At 38.9% G+C, this 22,770-nt stretch overlaps 1 protein-coding gene across 1 annotated transcript in view; it reads right to left on the bottom strand.

Annotated features, from left to right (window-relative positions):
- CCDC192 (coiled-coil domain containing 192) overlaps positions 1-22,770 on the bottom strand; it is a 171,362-nt gene that overhangs the window by 38,124 nt on the left and 110,468 nt on the right. Inside the window, exon 5 of the mRNA XM_064478786.1 lies at positions 17,137-17,269. Coding sequence (XP_064334856.1) covers positions 17,137-17,269 — 133 coding nt within the window. The remainder of the gene's footprint in view (positions 1-17,136; positions 17,270-22,770) is intronic.

Raw genomic sequence — 22,770 nt, 5'->3', positions numbered from 1 at the left:
TAGATTCACAGACATAGAAAACAAATTTATGGTTATAAAAGGAGAAAGGGGAGAAAGGAGGGATAAATTAGGAGTATGAGATTAACAGATACACACCAGTCTATATAAAATAGATGAAGAACAAGGATTTACTGTAACACAGGGCATTATATTCAGTATCTTGTAATTACCTATAATGGAAGAGAATCTGAAGCTCATTACCTGAAACTAACACAGTATTGTAAATCAACTATAGTTAAATAAATAAAAAAAAAAAACCAGGCCATTGTATAGTTTCTAAAACCTGCTCTAGCATACACAGCTGTAACAATGACACCCTATCCCCACACATACTTAAGTATGAAAGATTAAGTTCAGAAAGATTCCTTCAGTTGTATGTAGAAGCGTTTTTCCCAAAGTTACCAGCTTTCTACCCCTTGTGTTGAACTATCCTTTGCTATGTTGAAGTTCTGGAAAAATTTAGAAGTTCTGTTTGGCATTTTATACAATACTGACTGACTCATTTGATATTTCCAGATTATTAAAGGCCTAAGTATTTATAGAAGGGTTACCACCTTGTCTGCTCACCCTTTTTTTTTGAGAGGAGATTTGCTTACTAGGGAAATCTCTAAAGGTGTGTGTATATATATATGTATATTATATTGCATGTAAATATATACAGTATACTGCCACTTTTTTTTAGTTTACGTATATGTACTGATCATTGTTTCTAAGAACAGATAAGAGTTTTAGCTTTTTAAACTTTCATAGTTATCAAAGGAATAAAGCCAACCACAAAATAGGTATCAATAGAATGCAGTAATCCAATCATAAAGGCCAGTCAAATGTGCTTACACATATTCAAGAAATCAGTCATCCTGGGTACAAATAATAAGTAGTTCATTTGTGTCCCCATCATTTTTTTTTTTAGATTCCTCATATAAATGATGTCATATGGCATTTTTTCTTTCTCTTTCTGGCCCACTTCACTTAGAATGGCAATCTTCAGGTCCATCCATATTGCTGCAAATGGCATTATTTTTTTCTTTTTTGTGGCTGAGTCATGTTCCATTGTATGTACGTACCACATCTTCCTTATCCAGTCATCCGTTGATGGACATTTGGGTCGCTTTCATGTCTTGGCTATTGTGAATAATGCTGCTATGAGCATTGGGGTGCATATGTCTTTTTGAATTTTATTTTAAAAGTATATTGAAGACACACTTGGATTGAGGTGGGCATCCTTGTTTTGCCATGAACCCTGGAATTTGGGGTAATAAGACCTGACATTTGTTGATTCTCTATGTGCCAGATGCTTTATGTACATTATTCATAATCATACGACCACCCTGCAAAGTAGCTACTCCCATCTTACAGGTGAGGAAATTGAGGCTCGGCGATAATGAGGGGCTTGTCTGAGTAACCAAACTGGGATCCGAACCTAATTCTGTATGGTTCCAATGTCCATATTCTGTCCACTACTTCCTGGTGCCTCCCAGCACTGCAGAGTGGAGAGAGTTTTCTGGGCCCCAGTTTTCTCATCTGTAAAACACAGGAGTTGGACAGGATGATCACTAAGGTCTGTTTTACTTCTAACATCTATGCTGATATTTTAGGGCTTTCTGTTACAGAGACTATGACTCATTCTTAGGCGAAACCCCCTTTGGATGTTTTCAGATACCTCAGATTCTGGCTGAGATTTTCAAACAGGATGTTGACAGATATACTTAATATTAATCTTGTCTCCTGTGGTATTTGGATTCCTGCCAATTCTTTGTCACTCAGAACAATGAAGAGCATTATTTTCTCTGGTCTTCTGCTTTCATATAAACCTACTCTATACTATTTCTCTTCCTAAGCCTGAGTTTATATTTAACCAGACCCTTGACTTTTTAAAAATCTTTATTTGCATTTTCAACGAACTATAATACAGATTTCTAAATCCGTTTTTTAAATCCGTAATAACCTAGGTTCTCTTTAGAACATCTTGTAAAACAATGCCATGTCTTCAGAGAATACTGGACAATGATAAGATGATGTCAGAGGATCTCACTGTTAGTTGCCAGGTGAACTGTTAGAATTAGTGAAGGTAAAATTTAAATTCTCTTCTGATTACCTATGTATCTGAAATCTATATACACACTTGCAAATACTCATGATTATTATGGGAATACATTTTGAGTTCACTTAGATTATTTTAAGGCATTTGGAAATCTAAGCTAGATCTCAGCTAATGTCAGCATCTTAGATGCTAAACCAATTTTTATATTAGTTAGAAATGACTACCTCTGTCCTTTTCTGTACTACTAGTTCCATCCAGGAATTAAATCTTTCTGATATTTAGGTTTACATCATAACAAGACAGCAATAAAAAATAGCCCTTTAGTTATCTCAAGATTGTTTACCTTTTCTTTTCAGATAGTGAGGGTCTATGGTATTTACTTCATAACTTAAGAGGATTTCTCTGTTGCTCCAGAAAGTAATGTAATAGCATCAGATAACTAATTCTGAAAAAAAGAAAGAAAGATCTTCAAATGATAATTGTGGTAGCAATCGTTCTGTATAGCCTCTTGGCTTGTTTTAGGCTTAGTAATTTGCACAGCGTTTTTCGTTCTCATTCATGATAGTGATGCTTGGCTGAAAACCAACCTTTGTTGACAGCTTTCTTTATGCAAGACAGTAGTACTGGGTGCTGTGGGAGGATGCAAATATGCTAAAGATGTAATACATGCTCTCAAAGAGCTTATGGTATAATCGAGACGATATGGACAAAAATTGTTAGGGAAGCTAAAAGATGGTAAATGACATTAAAAGAGCATTTTAAAAAAGAGCATAAATCAGTCCTTAAAGGGGTCCGAAGAGCTGGGCATTTCACTTTGGCCTTGAAGATCAGGAGAAATCTAGACGGGGACATGAGGAATTAGGGAAGGATAGTCCAGGGAAAAGAAATAAAACCAAGATCTTCAACACTTACATCATTTGGTCCATTCTTTTTGAATTTTCTGTTTTCTAACACCTGTCATGCATATCTCTCATCATGGTTAACTCATATTTATTGTTAAGACCCACTGGGGGGCCTCGTCTTTCAGTTCTCCTCCTCCATCCCATCGGCTGTGAATTCTAATTAACTTTGGGATAAAGGCATATCCTTCTCAGTCTTCCCAATTTTATTAAGTGTATCTTCTACTTATTTTCACAAGTTAGAATCCTAGGACTCATCTTTGTTACTTTCATCTCCTTCCTTCACCTCCACATCTAGTTTATTACCACATCTCACTAGTTTTATCTCCAAAATAAAGATTACATCAATTTTAGATAAAGAAAAGGCATGTATGTATACGTATGGCATACACGTATAATGGAATATTATTCTGCCATAAAAAGGAGTGAAATTTTAATACATGCTACAACATGGATGGACCTTAAAAACATATTTAGTGAAAGAAGCCGGACACAGAGGGACAAATGTGATTCCACTTATATAAAATACCTATAATAGACATATTCATAAAGACAGAAAATAAAATGGAGGTTACCAAGGGCTGGAAGGAAGGGGAAGTTATTGTTTAATTACAGTGCAGAATTGTTGGAGATGATGAAAAAGTTTTGGATATCAATAGTGGCAATGGCTCTACAACATTGTGAATGTATTAAATGCCCCTGAACTGTACACCTGAAAATGGTTAAAATGATAAGCATTCTGTTATGTGTATTGTATGACAATAAAACATTTAAATTAAATCCATTCTCTCTAATTCTACTTCTTGGGTCCATGCCCCCTCTACCCCTCATCTGGCCTATTGAAATACTTATGTTTGATCTAGTCTCTGCCTGTCTTTACACACACTTCCTCTGCTCCCCTCCCGCTTATTGACTTCACTTCAGGGATATTAGGTTTGTTACTATTACGAAAATACATTGAACTGCTTTCCTGAAACATTTTTGTGTTTGCTCTTTCCTTTTGGAGTGTGCTCTTCCTCTGCCTCTCTGTATGCTTGACTAATTCTTATAATTTGTGTTTCAGTTGAAATGTCATCTCCTTTTAAAGAAGTTTTTTGCTGATATGCCTCATCACCGTGTTCTCTGCTTCTGTTCCGTGCCTTATCATAGAACTCCATTTAATTTCTGTACTGTGTTTATCCCTATTTGTAACTTCTTTTTACTGATTTATATAGCTTGTATAACAGGGTAGATGGTGGTGCTGCTGCCTAAGATGGGAGAAGATAGGGTGAAACCATGTTTGAAACATGGTTAGGTTGGAAGAGAAAATGTAAAGTTCACCTACAGACATGTGAATCTGGAGTTAAAGGGAGAGAGGGACTGGAGATACAAATTTAGGAATTACTAGACTAGAGGTGATAGTTAAAACCATGAGAATGAATGAGACAATCCAGGGAAAAACTGAAGATTCAGAGGAAGAGGGGGCCCTGGACTAGGTCTCTAAGGTCTTCAGAGGTTCTTTAAAGTAGAATTCAACAAATTAGAGAAGTAACCAATAAGAAAGAAGAAAAATCAGGACTGTGGTTTGACATAGACCAAGCGTAGAAATGTATCAAGAAGAAAGCAGTGATCATTTGTGTTGTGTGATGCTTTGAATTCAAGTAGGATGGACACAGAAGTTTACACTGGGTCTGACCTTGAGTAGAGCACTTCCAGTTGAATATGGTCATCTAACTGGGGGTGGGGAGAACAAGACTGAGGTGGACTAAACAGCAAATGGGAGGCGGGTGAGAAAGTGAAGACATTGCATGTGGTTGTTTACTTTAGAATAAGAGTGGGAAAAAGGTACTGAGTGATGAAGAATCAAAGGAAGTTTCTGCAGAGTTGTGAGATACCAACATGTGCCTATGCAGATAGGAGTGAGCTAGTAACGAGGATATGATGCAAGTGTGCAATAGGGTACATGGTAACATACCTAGGAAGGTGAGAACCATGGGTCTGGAGCACTAGTAGGAGGATGGAACCTTGGATGGAAGGAGGAACACTTTCTCTATGGGTAACAAAAGGCAAGCAAAGGCAGAAACATACTCAGAGACATGGAAAACAAACTCATGGTTACCCAGCTGGTGGGGGGGGGGTGAAGGGATAAATTGGGAGTTTGAGATTTGCAGACACTGACTGGTATATATAAAATAGATAAACAATAAGTTTATACTGTGTAGCACAGGGAACTGTATTCAATATCTTGTAACTTGTGAAAAAATATGAAAACAAATATATGTATGTTCCTATATGACTTAAGTATTGTGCAGTACACCAGAAATTAACACAACATTATGAACTGACTATACTTCAGTAAAAATATAAATATATTGAAAAAAAAAGGTAAACAGAAGAAGACAGGTGAGAATATGAAGCAGAATTTAGATCTGGCAGTAGAAGGATGAGATTCTCCATTTGATGACCCGTGTATTCTCTGTGAGTTATAGAAGAGGTCATCACTTGGGTGTATATGTGCAGGACGGAAGGGAAGCTTGAGAAGAGATACAAGGATGCAAAGTAGTTGTCTTAGTGAGAAAGCAACCAACTGGGGGTAAAAATCATAGCTATTCTGCCGGGAAAAGTTAAATGCTTATCTGAGGTCTGTAATTATACAAAGTGAAACCGATCTGGCAGGTTTTGTTATTTTGTCAGCAGATACGAAGAACAGAGCTAGAGGGCTTCTACCAGGCATTTTGTCAGGCAAATGATGGAGAGAGGGAATATGAATGTGTCAAAGGAGATTTTAAGAAATAACTCTAGAAAGATACATGGAGGCAGTTCATAGAGGACTCTGAATGCCAGGCTTAAAAATAGGAACTTTAATTCAAAATGAGCCGTTAAAATATTTCTGACTATGAAAGTGACGTTACCAAAACTGTGCTCCTGCATAATTAACCTGCCTATAATGTAAATCACTGAGATGGTTCAAGAAAAAACCAACAAGACCATTTGTGAAGGACCAGTGATTAGATAATCAAGACTGAAATGAAAGTAAGCAACCAGACCATTGAAGGTTAAATTCTTAAGAGATCTTGGTATCTATGGGAACCAAACCAACTTGATGGGAATACCATCAGGCCACAGGGGAAAGAATCCTACAGGCTGGGCCAGGATTAGGCAGGATATTACTTAAAGCAGCTGGCAACAGCTGTACATCAAGGGACATACTGATTAATTACAGAATGAGCGAGAACCCAAGAGTCACCTTGAGTATTAGAACCAAGTAAATAGTCGTAAAACTGTTGGTCATTGGTCAGGCCAGAGGAGTTCAGGAAGAATTCAGGAAGTGGTATGCACCACGGGCAGGGTCACAGTGGCTCAAGGTATAGACCATGGTGAGCACAAGGATACTGGGTGCTGACCTGAGGTGCCAAGTAGGGCAAGGAGGCCAGCCAGTTTAAGAGTAGAATAAAAAGGACTTTGGAACAGTTCAGTTGTACAGATTTGGCCAATTTCATAATAAAGCTTTGATCTGAATCATGAGTGCTAGGTTTTATGCTATCTAAATAGATGTATATACTGTCAGTATGAGTTGAAATAGTGAAGTGAAAAGTCAGAAAATAGCAGAGTTGGAGAGAGATCAATACCAGCTTGTTACAGTGCAGTGCAGAAGACTCAAGAATACTTTCCATCAGTCCTGAGACTTGATAGTCTCCTTGTCTACCAGGGAGCCGGTAGCTGTGCTGGTTGTCCCACAGATGTTACCGGCATCTGAAAGTGCAGTCTGTTCCCTGGTAAATCTGCCAGTCAGGTTGGCTTTAAATTTTTAGTTTTATAAGCAAACTTTTTCCAATGCCTAGCAGTTCATAACCATATTAAGCAATGGAACACTGGGACAGATTCCCATTAAGCTGTATTCAGTGTCCATCTATCCAACATTTCATGACCTTCAAGTGTCAGGCATAGTGTTAGGCTGTGGATACAAAGAAAAATAAGATGCCATCTCTGTTTCTTTTCAGGGAAACTCTAGTCTATTAGTAAAGCAAGATAAAGAGATATTTATATAGTAGATCTTATGACTGTGGTGTACACAAGGTTTATGGGTGCATAACTCATGGATAGGCTAGTGAGTGGGTTGGGAGATGCTAGTGGTGATGGAAGTACTCCCAAAAGATTTTCTGAAGAAGGATTGGAAGACAAAAAGGGGGCAGGGGTGGGGAGAGGGGTGAAGGGTTAGGACATCTTAGAAAGAGGAGATAGATGATGACAAAGCCTTTAGGAACTCAGCAGAGGGGAACTTTAGGGGAAATTCCTGGTAGTTGCCCATGGCTATATCATTTCAATTATGTTTGGACTTTACTTGTTTCATGTGGATTTTGTTTAGTGTAATCTTTATATATTGTTTTTTTCCTCCCTTGAAGTTCAATTAAGATTTTTTTTACTCTTACTTAACTTTCATAAACAACGTGTTTAATACAATGAATGCATGTAATAAATCCAGGAATAATATGTAAAATTTCACACATAGAAATATACTTGTGAAATTAGTCATTAAAAATGGATAAGAAGATTAATTTATTGCATTAAATTAACCAAAAGGAAATTGATGTAATTGAGGCCATAAAAGACTGGTAGGTCTATCATTTTTCTTTAGAAATGTTTTTAAAGAAGGACTAAAGCCTTTTCATATCATATAGAGTGTTCATCAGCATGTGCTCATGAGGAAGAGGAAAAAAAACCCCTCAAACTAGTTTCCAGTTCCTAAGAACTGGAATTTCTTCTGAAGTGAATTCTTAGCATCTTGATGCTGCTTTATTGACAAAGAATTAAGGTACTTAATTTTATTTGCCAATATTCCCACATATACATCTTTGTTTAGAAGCCACAGTTTCTGCTAAATAAATTACTTCCCTTTGGCTTTAGATCAAAAGCAACCTCAAAAGGACATCTTTTCTCAAATTCAATTACTGACTCTTGGGATTTACATGGAAAAGTTGTGAAAAAGAAAAGATCAGCCACTTGCATCCGAAAATGTTTATAGCATTAAGATAGATGGATTATACAAGGTCTGGTTCTAATATTTTCTCTCCTAATGATACAATTTGAAAGAATAATCACCAACTCTTACTTTCAGAGTACTCAGCTCCGTATTTCCCTCACTGTCTCCTGGCATTCTCTTAGATTTGTGATGTTAATTATATTCTACTAACCTTCCCTTCTAAGATCCTAAGACTCTTAGCTGCTGAGATCCACAAATAACAATTAGGTAAATGTGGCCTTTCCACTCTCCCATGCAATCCTGTTTGAACTATAAATATCGTGATAATACATCTAGGATTCTGTAGCTTGGTCCTGATTTCAAATATTTTTGAGTATGGTCAATAGGATAAAACTTACTGAGTTCTATAGAATCCTAATATTACCTTAAATCTTAAAAAATTCCTAAATTTATAACGTAACAGGGTGGCACTGAACTGTCGAGGACAGGATTCTGACCTCTAGTATTTGACAAACAGTCCCTTTATCCTAACTGACCAGAGTAACAATTTTGATAGCTCTCTAGGGTAAATAGGTTTTTCTAACTCAGGATGAGTGCCAAGACCTTTCATCTTATCCCACATTGCTAAGTAAATTTCTGTCAAAAGGTGGTTAATTTTCAATTTGCTTTTACTTTTTGTAAGGTATGTCTCAACCAGACACTATTCATTTTCATTTAAAGTTAATATAATTCATATCTATTTTTAAAAGGTTACCTGGAGTTTTAAAATGAGAACTCTTTTAAAATACACTTGTCATTTCAAAGTTTTAATATGTCATAAATGTATAGTGACTGTGTTTTAGAACTAAAAATCAAAACACTGCCTAAGTTCTGGCAAACAAATTTACTAAAAAAAATTTGAAATCAAGACCATAGAACTCAGTGTTTTATCCTATTGACCTGAGTCTCGTAAGTGCTTGTTCTGCCTTTGAGGACTCAGAAGAATTCTTGTTTTCATCCATTTATGAAGGAAACATGTATCTCTCCACCACTTCTCTTGCATCCTTTAATTTCCTTGGCCACAGAGATTCACGTTTTGGAGTTACTGACCACTTCACGAGAATACAAGTTCAGTGTGTGGCTGAGGGCTCCTCTCTCCTTTGTTTACCAAATTATATTCAAAATGCCCTGGAATAGAAACAGGGCTTCTTCCTTATTCACTGGGAATGGCTGAGGAATAAAGGGGCCTTGGGACATTGTCAAGACCATCTATCTTTGTGGAACAGATGTTCTAACAGTGTGCCCAGTTTAAAAGGACAGCTTGTCATGGCAGGACTTCCAGGTCTTTCTGGAAAATCAGAGCGACATTGTCTGATAATTTCTGGGATTGAGGAAGGCATCTGCAGAAGAGCAGTAATGTTTTCAGATCTTGCAGGCACTGTTTATTATACCAGCATGATTAACACACCTCCTGGATCCAAGTGCATATTAAGCATATAGGAATAATGCTGTTCCTCTTACATTTCCTCTTTATTTCTTCTTAGTTATGTGTTCTTTGTACAGTATCAAACTGTGGCTTTGATTGAAAAATTTAGAGGCATAGTAGGGTAATCTGGTCCAAAGCAGCATATTTTTAAAAACAAATATTCTTCCAGACTACAACAATGCACATATATATCTAATGTATACATTAGAGTATAAATCTAACAGAATCCCACTGGACGGAAAGAAATGCCATGTTTTCAAATAGAGTGTTCCCACTTGTGCAGCAGAATCTTGTCCTGTGAATCCTTTCTAAATTTGGTTTGATGAGCTCAGTGCCCCCCTCCCCCCACAAATATCCATTCATTCCTCCAAATTTATACATATGACCAATGTAGCCATCCTCCAGCTTCAACCTCCTGTCAGGAAACGCTGAGTCAGTCAGTGAAATAACATTGTGGTTTCTGGGGAATACAGGAGAGAATATCATTTTCTTTATCTACTTTGGCACCAAGAGATTTGTGTCAGGAACAGCTGCACCAGTATCTACAGCTGACTGACAATTGTATGCAACCTCAAATTCTCCAGTTCATTTTATGTTGACAAATAAAGCTCCATCTGCTCATGTTTGACAAAGGAGTGCTCACCATTTCTCTGCACATTTCCTGGAAGGAAGCATCTTCCTTCTCGGCTGTGGTCCGAGTTCTTTAACAGTATTTCCAAACGGCACAGGCTCTTCTGGTGATCATAGCAGTCTCCAAGGTTAAGTAGGAAGCCTTTGAAATTGATCAAGCTCCAATTCCCGTGTGCTTTGTCTGACATTTAGCTGGTGCTTGCCCTTTCAGCCAACCTCTCTGGATACAGAAGCCAGGAGACTTAAAACAAAACAAAACAACAAAAAAACCTATTCCTAAGGGATGGACAGAAGGAAGGGAGCCCCATTTCCTGATAACAGTATAATTCCAAAATTAGTCTTACAAACAAAGGAGGGAGGAGACCCTGACATCATTAAATGCTCACAGCTGACAGAGCTAGCAAATCCTGGACCCCAACCAAAAATTTGAGAATGGATCTTCTTACCCTTTGTTAATTATAATTTCCAGACATTTTGCAAAGGAAGGGCCTAAATAGGCACTTTGAACTGACAGGGAAGAGAGATTTTAAATTTTGCACTTTCCTGACAAGAGAAAACTGATCTTCTCATGACTGTCCTTCTCCAGGTTTATGAGATTTAACTAAAATAGATTAAAGGGGACAGTAAGAGGTATTTTTTTTTTTTTTTTTGTCTTCTGTCCGGAAGCTTTTCCTATCTTCTTTTATCTAATAATATTCCTAGCCCTTGACCTTTGACACAGGACCCAGGTGTGGTCCATGATAAGAGCCCATTGCCCTGGCCACTGTGATTGATCCACATAAGAATGTGCTACAAGTAGAGTCCATCAGATTCCTTCCTTGAGATTTCTGTATAGATTATGTGAGAAAGAAGTTCTGTTCCCTGATATTGGGTACAAATTAAGGTTCTTTGGTTGCAAGTGTTACAAGCCAATGCAGACTACTTTAAGGTTTAAAAAAAGAAAAGAGTATGTTGGAAGAATATGAGAAAGCTCTCAGTACTGAAGGGAAGTTGAATAACTTGACCTTGTGAAGTCAGCCCTAGGAATAGATATCAAAAGCTAATAGACAGTTGCTTCAGGGGGCAGGGCCCAACCTTCAGAATGAATCAGCTCTAGTTTTTTTCTGTCCTCCTTCATTCAACTCAGCTCAAGATTCAAATTCGTGAAAAAAATAAAGGTGTGATTGGCTTAGCTAGTCAAAAACCTTTTCCTGGGTCAAGTGGGAAAGGGACATCATGACTGACAGTCCCATAGGACTGCAGAGAATGAGAGAGGGGTACTTCCCCAAAGGAAAACCATGCTTCTGTGACTAAAAGAGCAGGCAGAAAGAGCTGCTCACCAAAGACTGATGAGCTGTGGCAGCTGGGGGAATCTTTCCTGATTTGTGCTTGGAGTAGCTCAGATGGGGCCAGTAAGCAGAGAGGAGCCAAATGAGCAGTTGAGAAACCCTCTGCTCAGCCCTGCTGCCAGCCTTTGCAGCTAGTCAGTTTCTTTTCTGCTTAAACTAGTTTCATTTTGGTTTCTGTCGCTTGCAACCCACAAAATCGTGAGCTATACCTGATTTTTACATGAGTCATTTTTAGTCCTAGAGGTCTCTAGAATGTCCTTTTGAAAGTTAAAACCACCCTAAATTTGTACATACCAAGTAAGTAACACTTCTTGCAATCTTCATGCAATAAAATCCTTAAGCTTTGCAGGGACTCCTAGAGCAGTTATTTACCTGTGAGGGAGCTTCTGAAATCAATGAGAAGGCTTTGGGGTTCTATTTCAGGAAGACTTAAGGGGACAAAGGAAGAGGCAACCTGACAGGTAATCTCTGAATGAGACTAGGGATTATAAAGATAAATAAAACCTATTCCATGGGTAAATATTAGAACTCCTAAGGAACTTGTTATACTTAGAAAGCACACGTTGGAGTTATTATTCCTATATTCTCTCACTTTTCCCTATTGTTAGTTTCTGGTATTTATTGATCTAAATGTACAATATTCCACTGTGGAATAGTTTCTATACCTAAGGATTCAGTGGGAGCACTTAAAAGAAAACAGTTTTCTGCAAATGTTGGGATACTAATGTGGGTGGGAAGATCTCTACATTTTGTCTCCTTGAGTTCTTGTTACTTTCTATCAAGGTGGTAACACCCTTGGCAGCATGAGGGAAGTACAGGCTGCCTGTTTTTGCTTTGCCCAAATATCAGCCTGAGCTTCATGCAGTCTGACGGCCATGGGTGGTGAGCAGTGTTTCTGACAAAGTCCCAGCAGTGCAAACAGTGAGATGCCAGGGCCCTCCTCGTTACTTTCTTAGAAAACTCTAGGTAGACAGGTAAATAAAAATTTGTGCTCAATGGTAAGAGAAGGTTGTGCGTAGAACTGTTGGTCAAGTACTTGGTTCCTAGTCTGAGGAATAATAGCCTTTTCAAGAGCTGTGCTGAGAGTAGAAGAGAAGAGGATGGCCTCGTTTAAAGAACCTAACACAGTGGGCAACTATTCAAGACCAGCCTTACTCCAATAAATATTAATATGACCACTCTCTGAAAGCTTGGAATTTAACCAAGGCAAGATTTTATTTAGGCCCAAAGCATTCTTATTAAAATACACTTACACTTGACAAATTGTTAGTCATTATATCTTTGTGACGATTGTTGTAACCACTGTTTTTTTTTCCCCTGAGACAAAGTTCACATACCATGAAATTCACCATGATATTAACCATTTTAAAGTGTACAATTCTATGGTCTTACTATAGTAACAGTGTTGTGCAACCATTGTCACTGTCTTAGTCCAGAACATTTTTATCATCCTCACATCCCTGTTTTCTTAACATCTGGTTGCAATAGGAGCTTTGCTCCAGAGGAGGTTTGTAGGAGGAGAAATAAAAGAGGGAGGGAGGGTTTGGGCTGAGTGCCTGGTGGTGCACATTAAGATAAAAGATGCTCTTTAATATGCTGGTTAGAGTTGGCCCTGGGGTTTTGGTAAAGAGGTATATCTCCGGACTTTCTTAAAGGTATAGATAGACAGCAAGTCTGACCCTTAAAATTAATCGGATAGTGTTTAAAATAATTCTGTGTCACTAAAAAGTGAGATTATTACAAGCCTCCCTCACAGGTGTGGCTGGCTCTATTCAGACATTGGGTCCTGGAAAAGCTTGCCCTGGGACGCACCTGCACTACCTGGGAGTGTCTTCTTAATGAGAGTAAAACCAAGAGATGACTTTATGTTGATCGGCTTTCACTGGGACAGTGGGAACTTGCATGTGGGAGCTAGATATACGTTATTTGATATACTAGCTTTGCATACTTAGAGAAAAGAATTAAAAGGAAAAATAATCCGGAAGAGTGCATTCCCTGGCTTGAAATCTATAAACCAGGTGTCTGATGTTCTTGTCAGAAAGAGAGGCTTTCATCATAGTGGGTGACTTGATGCTCATGTACCATCCTCAAAACTTAGTCATTGAGGTCTTTTGCAAAGTAACTTTGTCCTGTAAAGCCAAAGGAAGCAAAGATTGCTTTGAAATTTAACCTTAGGTTCCTGCATACTAAAGTTTACCAAAAGGTGGACTCAAGCTTTGAAGGAGTACATAGACATTTCGCTGAATTCTGCTAGTAAGTTAAACTGTAAGCACTTCAGGTGCAGCTGTGGAAATGAGGCAGGGCCTGGGCTCTGATTATTTGCACAAAGTAAAATCAATAAGCAATGCTCAGTCTATAAGTTTCCTGCTGTGCCAGTTTTATAATAAAGGTGTTTTTCTTTTCGGTTGAACTTTCCATCGACTTAAATCATTTATTTCCTTGGAGGTAATTTTAAGTAAATAGCCAATGAAATTGTTTTTCTGTGTTAAAAAAAAAAATTGGTAGCTCGCTGTTTCATCAATTTGAATATGCTTAAAAGTATTCCTAGTATTATAGGACATTCCTCTGATTAGGAGAGCTAAACAGCAACTTTATACACAGACTTTCTTAGAAAATGAACCAAAAAGGGTAATGATTTGCATATTTAGATAAAAAGAAATTCTTACTTATTTGGCTATATCTCATTAATTTGCTTATTATAAAGATAGGCATTGGTTTATAACTATAGCAGAGAAGTAATTTTATGTTAATCTAGGTAACATGTCACTTAGAATCAACACTTTTCCCCCTCTTGCAACTTCCATTGTTACAACAAGGCAGGTCTTCAGAGTGGGAAACTGTGATGCCACTTGATGGAGTCTGGAAGGGGACTCCTTTCCCAAAGTGGTTCCCTCTTCATCTACTCTGGGGTCTAAAATTGTACCAATGGACATTTATTTCTTGGGTTATGAAGGTCTTTTGTTCATCAAGAAGAATCTACTTAAAAAGTGCAGATATTCATGGATGGGTAACTCATTAAGCATTTTATTATATTTTAACTTAATCACTAGCCAATAGTGTATTGGACATGTTGGTTTTGTCCCTCACTCTTTATTCCTCATAATGGGCTGTTCCTTTAAGGAAATACTCCCCTTCCAGTCCAGCCCTGTGCTGCTGGTGGGACCCACCAGTCACTACATTCTCCTTTTCCAGTCTTATTTCCCTCTCCCCCTCTACCCAGTGGCTGGTGTATGACCGAAGCTTGTCCAACCGTAGTTCCTCACCCCGGCCACAAAGAAGGATTCATGTCCCCGGGTGAGTACCCAACCTAAACCAGAATGGAGTATTTTCTTTTACTTTTTCTAGCTGGAGCTGGTGGAAAAATGCTTTCTTTCCTCTCTGAAGGAGAGATAAGAGGGGTGGCCTTTAGTTGCTTGTGGCAATGTTTCCAGTCTCTTGTGACATTCTGCTTGAGAGAATGAAAGTCTTAACAGAAACAGAGGTGAGAGACAGAGTGTCCTGATGGTATCTGAGACCCTGTATCCGTTGGGCTCTAAGGCTGATGGCATGCGCTTTCTTAGTTTGTTTACACCTGTGCCAATAAATCACCCTTTCTTCTTAAGCTGTTGTGACTGGGGCATCTGTCATTTGCAAACAGAGGTATGAGAACCCGGAACAAATGTTTTATAAAAGGACACAAGATTAACTAGGGAAGGAGTGGTGTTCTGATCAAGGCATGTGTCTGGGAGGTGGGTCAGCCCTAATTGTTCAGTGGTTAAATGGGAGTCATTGTGTGTTAAAGTTACCTCCATCTTTTCAGACTTTACTTTCAAATGAATTGAGAGGTAGGGCAAGGTGACCGAAGTCTCTGAGAATGAGAGCTAATATTAATCAGGGGCCACGATGGCCTTGTCAGTCTCCTGGATTATTGAATGCAGGGTGAGGCTATATGGGACCCATGGGAGAGTAAGATTGTGCAAATATTTGATTTAAGACCTTATGCTGTATGTCAGTCCACTGACTTGCTTTTTCCACCAAATAAGAGAAGTAACACGTAGGTTCAGAAGGGAGTCACTGCTTTCGTAATTGACGTTGGAGTACTTGGCTTTATTTAAATTTGTATCTGTTCATAATACATTAGGTTTTTTGTTCTTTTTTTCCTTTTAAACAGAAAAAATGGGCAAAGAAGCAGATGTGGAATTTAATATTTTCTAACCTCCCCCACAATCACTAGAGTCCTGATACCTCAGTATTACTTTAATTTTGACCTATCAAAATATCAAAGGGAAAAATTATCATTAGATAACAAGTGATACTCTTTTTGTCAAAAATTAGGCTAATAAGAGTTAGGTACCTTCCAATAATATTTTTTTCACTAGATACAAAATACAGTTGAAAAGTTGAAAAATTCTCTTAGGTGAGCTGGAGAACTTTCTCCAATGTGCTAAACAAGCATTCTCAACTTACACAAACGATTTGAAATCTGGCCAAGATGCCTTAGAATAAAGACCTTTAAATGGATAATATTCTCTAATGGATTTTATTCCTTCAGGTTTCATGGTGGTAAAAGCAAATTAAACTGTTTTGTTTATGTTGTTCTGTGGAAAGGGAAAAACATGTGTTTCAGGGTGACCGTGTTACATGCCATTTCAGTCTCGGAAAAGTGCTATCCAAATTGAAAATTAAAACCAAACTCATAGTAAAACCTTTACCATGAGGTCAGGATGCTGGGAGTGTCTCACTTTCTGCAGCCACCACATCACCTACTTCCTCCTCCTCCATTATTTCCACGTTCCTCCTCTTTTTCCATAATTACTTATGAGTAATAAAGGAAGTGAGAGTAAGAACAATTCCATGTTCCTGGATTTACAAGTGTGCCACACATCAAAGGAAGACATTTACCCCAGAGAACCATAGTTTTGCAGGAGATTCCCCAGGCAGAAGGAGGTTAGATGTTACTGCCACAGAGCAGAGACATGCCGTGCTGCATGGGAGCTGCGCAGGCGCCCTGGGGAAGGGTATGCTGCTGATTGGAGGCTGATTGCCCAGGTGTTGCACACACACGTCTAACCTAGGGCAAGGTATTAATCAACATCTCTAAACCTGTGCTTATTCTTGTGGAATTCATAAATGTACTTGCTTCAGAGGTTATTCTGAGAATTAAATACATGTGAAGTGCTTAGTAAAATGCCTAGCCTGTGGAATTAAATGTTAACTCATTATTGCTGATGATGACAATCTGAGGGCTTTTTCCCCAAGTGTGTTTATAGTCTCTTAGACAAGACTTTTTAAAAAACCCAAACCAAAGTGGCTATTAAAATTTTTCTGAACCACCCAGATTTCATACCAGCCAGCCTTCCCTGCTTGTTTCTAGCTCATTGTCTTTGTTAAAACACTCATTTCTTTCCTCCCCGATGCCTGTCTTAGTCTGTAAGTCCATCTACACTTTTAGACAAGCCTCTCTCCGTTCCTCATATCAGAGGCCCTTCCCTGGGGGCCTGAGGTCTGTCTCCTTGGGCCCTACACTTCTCTCACTGCTACCTAGCAGGACACTTACCCGGTGTTTTTCAGTCGAGCTCTTTAGCTACAGAGACTGTCCTTCAAGGAACTGGTTTTTCATCCTCTGCCTCTCATACAGTGAAAGTATACCCAGCCTGGAGTCAGCAATTTGTGTGCTGTCTCTATTCATGCAGAATGGAGGTCAGCTGGGTCAGCACGCTGCTGGTGCAGTATGCTGCCTGGCACTGTGGCCTTGGTTTCTGCTTTCCTGCCAGTAAAACTATATACATCCCAGGACCATGGCCGATGTGTGATTGTCACGTGATAATACTGACCTCTAGGGGCTGGCTTTCCTTCACATAGAGTCTTTATCTTCTCATTGAGTTCCAGGACTGTGATGGCAGCCTCCTGCTTAACTGTTGCCAAATCGGTTTGTAGCTTTTTCAGTTTCCTTTTGTGCTTCAGTTTCTGTATTAAAAAAAAAAAAAAAAAAAAAAAAAAAAGACTTTCCATCACTAGAGACAGATGCATCAAAGGAATGAAAAGAACTAATGATGTCTGAACAAACATGACCTTTGAAGCCTGGCTTAGATGAAATGCTCCCTGTTCACCTTGACTGAGTCCTTATGAGGGGCAGGCACTCCTGTCAGAGCACTGGAACCCCTAACAGTAAAAGCCCACTCTCTGCACCATAGTATTTTTTACCCGATTGAAGGGGTTCTGTCTGGATCTGATCCTTGTGTTTTGGCTGCATATATATAGAAGCAGTTATAGAAGAACTCCAGTTGACAGTTGGCACTTTACCATTGAGGTGCCAATGCCTGAAAGCATCGGACTATTTTTCCTGATCTAGTAGATGCACGTGAGGTAGTCACAGCCTTGATTCTGTGTCATTTTCACCCCAACACCGTAATGGTCCGCATTCAAATAAACTCTAAAGGGAGTGATGCTACCTTGGAATGCTGATATTTACCGATATTTACTATGCTGTCTGTATAGAGAAAGTGGTTTGGGATAAGAATGGTTTCCAAGTAATAGCGGACAGGAATTCCTTGCTATAGAATAATCTGATTTATGCCATCTCAACCTTTGAAAGGACTACATTAAGAGGTTGTTACATAACCAAAGGATTCCCTTTGAGACTGTATGACTAGAAAGCTCCTTTTATCGATCTCAGGATGGATTTAATTTGTCAAAATTGGATTTCTCTGCAACTGCAGAGCTATCTGTGGTGAAAAGTGCTGTCTTTGCATTTTTGTGTTGCTGCCTTTCCTCTGAAGAGCTCACCTTGCCAGGACTTTGTGGGCGGGTAATTAGGAAGCCCAGGAAATAAATGACTAACGTTTCTTATTAGTTATAAATCTTGAGGTAGGGAATGGAATGGTCTTTGCTCACCAGGGAAAATGATGTTCTTTGATTTTTAAAAAGAGTACCCTCAGGCAGCGGGGAATCACTCCCTGTTTTGAGAGTAAAATTAGTAAAATTGGTTTATCAAAGATGGGATTATACAGATACAGACCTCTCATATTAAAGACAGGATGGTCAGGAGTTCACAAAAGCTTAATTAATGGCCTATGCATGGCCAAAAGGGAATGCATTATTCAAAGGAGGATGGTAGTTGTGGAACTTCACTAAAGAGCACTGGAGGGATGGAAATGGGTGGACTTCACTCAGGACCATCCTGACGAGGCGTGCCTGGTCTGCACAGCTGTTCTACTGGAGCTGTGGTTAGTATTCATGTGCTCATTTCATCACTGTAATTGTGAAGCACTCCTGTGGTGAGAGACACTGCTGGTCAGCTGTTGCAATTCTATCAGTGCTGGTAAGGTCTCCATTCTGTGTCACTAAGACCTTCTTACCAACTCTTCCTTAGTGTGCAGCTTAGTTCAGGGAGAGACAGGTGGTCAAGAAATGCACATGCTTAGGTATTTGGTAGCTGTGTTTCTCACAGTAAATTATTAAGTTGGCTCGCCTAATCTGTACCTCCCTCTCTTTGTAAGTTGGTTTGCATCAGCTTGTTCATGAGGACCTTGTCCCAGACCTGTGGTGATCACACCTGTGGCGGACCATTCCTGATAGTGCTTCAAGATGGCTCAGTGCTCAGATTTTCCATATTTTCCTTTTACTGCCTAGAACTTTGGGGAGAGAAACTGGGAGGCAGGGTGTAGATACGAAAATTGAGAAAGTAGAGGGAATGAGGGAAAGAATGGCAAGAAGGATTCAGAAGAGAGTACTAATTAAAAGTATCAAAAAAAGAACTGATAACGATACACACGCTGATGAGCAAAACTTACACTGAAATGCATAAGAAGGTAAAACAGGCTGATGGCTTGATAGAGAAACTCTCAGACAAATGATAAATTGAAGATCTCAAAGTGTTCATTGTAGTGTCTAACTATTAAGAATATGGTTGTTTACTATAAAATCATTTCAACTTTTCTGTGTTTGGAATTTTTCATAATAAAATTAGGGGAGGCAAAAGAACTAAAGATTTAGTTTCCTTACATTGCCCTTCCCTTAATTCTTAACAGATGGTACTCAGATTCTGAAATTATGTCACAACTGTTTGTATTCAGATAAGTGTTGTTCCAGAAACTTTTCTCAAAGTAGGCATTGCTACTAAATAAATAAAAGCGAAAAATAAATGCAAGTTGGTAAGAATGGATGGACAGTGTCACCAAGAAAAATCTTAGCAAACTGCATTTCTGTTCTAATGGGATCACTTGATGTGGACAGTGTGCAGGAACTCAGTGGGATGATACAGAGCTCCTCAATATCATTTTAAAATTTCGCCTTTTAAGTTAAAAAAAAAAACCCTTTTAAAAAATTCTAGTTTCCAGACCACCTTTTTATCTTTCTCTTATGGTGATTATATGTTCTCTTATTATTGTTTTAACATTTGTCTATTTGCCTTATGATCTGAGAAAGAAACTGAGGATATTTAGTTTGGAGAAGACAGGGTATTGGAGAGTCATGACAGCTGACTTCATGGGGACTTCTGAGGGACTATTCAAAAAGAGAGGAAGTTGAGTAAAATAATATTGTTCTAGAGATACTATGAGAAACAATGGGTAAAAAACACAAGGAGGCAGATTTTGGCTCAGCATGAGAAAGCACCCTCCAACAATTAGAGCTTGTATCCATAACGAGATAGGATGGGTCCTGGCAACGGCCTCCTGCTCTGGAAGAATCAAGCAGGAACTGGATGAACATCTTCAGGCAGGCCCGTAGCCACCTCTGGGAGCTGGGTCAAGAGATAATGGGAGGTCTGGCTTACCCCCAACTTCTTCCACCCCCAGCTTGCCCCAGCCCTCAAAGGGCACAGCACTTGCTCGAATAGACACCTCAGCTCTCATGGTCTCTAAGGTGGGTACGGTTGTCAGGGATACTTCAGAGATAATTCTGGTGTTTGTGAGGTGTCGAGTAAGAAGTCCAAGAAGGCCTCTGGGTCCCTCAGAATTCAAGTATAATGTAACTCAAAAGGTACAAACTTTATTATTTAGCTATAAGAGAAAGGGGAGGGGAAATTGAAATTGAAAGTGAAATAAAGGACCTAGATTGATTTCCTAAGATTTCTGTTGGAATCTTTTGGTTATTCAGATAAATTTAAAAATAGTCTAACATCATTGTCCTTTTTTTTTTTCTTTTCTCCAGACAAAACTACTGTATGCTATTAATTCATAGCTCTAACCAAGCCCTTTGAGCATTTCTAAAAATTCAGTTTGCCAACATGTTTTTTTATTAGTCATAGACATCAAATGATTTCAGTAAGAATAATATTTTCCTTTGCTTTTTTGGCATTCTCTAGCCAGGCAACCCAAGTGTTGTACTTGAATCTCATGGAATCTGTTATGGTTTCCCTGGTAACTGGGAGCACCCCTCAGTGATTACTGAAAGGATAGGAAGGCTTTATAGCTTAGAGGTAAATTCCTATTACCTTGCTCTTTTCCTACTTCTCCTACAGGCTGGACAGAGGGAGGAAATCATGTATTTGTGCAGTGTTTTGAAAAGGAAATATTTATCCGTATCGCATTGCTGAATAGCTTGCATTATACCAAGTCAGTGGGAATTAGGAATAATCAGGAAACTATTTATTTATAGAAGAGTTTTGACACAGAGTTGCCAGCACTATTTAAAATTTCTTGGTCTTTCCACACCCTTTGAATCATAGCCTCAGATTCTAAGGCTGGGCCTTGTCAGTTACTGACCATAATTACTGGCCATGAGAAATCAGGCCAGGTACATGACATCTCCAGGCCCTGGGTCCCATTTTGTAGTGTTGGTGGTTAAATGACGTAACACATAAATGACAGTACCCAATACTGTGTTTGCAATGTCATGGATATGTCTTTCTGGTTTTTGTCATTATTCCTTGAAACACATCAAGAAAACTCTAAACCAACCACTAACACACCAAAGTATCTTCTCTAAAGATGACTCTGTCACAGTTTACAGAAGAAATTTGTGCTTCATTAGATGTAAGACTTTTGTCGTCTTTTCTTTCTCCTCCTCATCCTCTTCATTTTTCTTCTTCTAAATTAAGTTTTCTGCGTGATGGCATTGATCTCCTTGTCCCTTTGTGTGGGTCAACAAAATTTTATGTCCTGAAAACAGACATGCAGATAGCCTTGATCCAATCTCCTGCTAGAGCTGGGCCAAGACTAGGCACAGGAAGCAGCTGCCTTCATGGAATGATATGAGGAGCACTCTAAAGCTCTACCTCTCACGTCCTAGGGGATCTGTCTTGGGCCTGCCACAGCATAGCTTCTTCCCACTTTGCCTAAAATCTGTGCCATCCAGCCCACCTTCATTCACTTAGAGAGCATATATGACAGTGTCTTCAGAGGGCCACTGATAAAATGCTCACTACCAAGGATTACAAGAGAATTTGGTTTGAATACAGAAGGTATAAGTAGGTTTCTCCTTTAATTTCTCTTCTGGTAACATCATTAGTAATGAAACTGTTAAAAGTGATAGCATTTGGATACAACGTGGCTGAAAAAATCAATTTCATATCTCTTATTTTGTTTTATATGTATACTTTCTCAGGTGAATATTTTAAAAGTCCAGGGATGGTAAATATGTGTCATGTATGTTTCTTCCTGCTCTATGGCTGGCCTTTGATTTGGGGATCCTTTCACACTTGGTTGCACACATGGCTTCACAATCTTTAACCTACACTCGCAACAGCCACTTCAACAGCTCACTGAAGAAACGTAATTGTCATCTGTATTAGCGTCTCTTTTTGTGGCTGAGAGATCTGAGGTCCCAGAGAGCTTGAGTAGATCTAATCATAGTCTCTTAGTAAGGAGGTAGCTAAATTGACTTGAACTAAGGCCTTTTGATTCCAGATGCTGATTTTTTTCCAAGGGTAACCTGAGGCTTCACTAATCAATAGGACTATTAATTTGTTAAGTTCCTAAAGGTAACCTTGGATAGTTACAAAGGGAGTAGAAGCAGAAAGACAGTGTAACAGACTTGGTTATAGAAGAGTAGCACTGAAGTGTGATGGCAAGGCATTTATATAGCATGAGTTGCCGTAATATCTTTCAAGGATTTGGGAAATAAAGGAAAGATCTGATGAACCCCTGCTAAGGACTACCCGTGCCAGGTGTTGTTCTGAGTGACTTCCATCAGAGTATCCTAAATTGATCCTGAAGATTGGGATCGTTCTATTCTGTTGAGTCATCCGAAGTGACAAAGAGTGAATCAGATGAACCTTTCTTAAAAAAAAACCAAAAACCTTGAATGAAAGACAAAACACAAACGCAAAATGTAGCTTAGTCTTCTTGCATTTAGTAAGGTCATGCAGGAACTAGTTGATGCACAGATCCTTAGGCCTCATCATAACTCAGCCAAGAGCCAGGTCCCACATGATTGCTGTTAATATTTAAAGGCCAAGAGAGTCAGACTTGAGAAGTCATAGCTGACACTTAGCAGCTTTTGCAGTATCCCTTCCTTCTGAGTAG

Source organism: Camelus dromedarius, chromosome 3 (genome assembly GCF_036321535.1).
Source record: "Camelus dromedarius isolate mCamDro1 chromosome 3, mCamDro1.pat, whole genome shotgun sequence".
Taxonomy (NCBI): domain Eukaryota; kingdom Metazoa; phylum Chordata; class Mammalia; order Artiodactyla; family Camelidae; genus Camelus; species Camelus dromedarius.
This window is presented reverse-complemented; position numbering and strand designations above follow the sequence as displayed.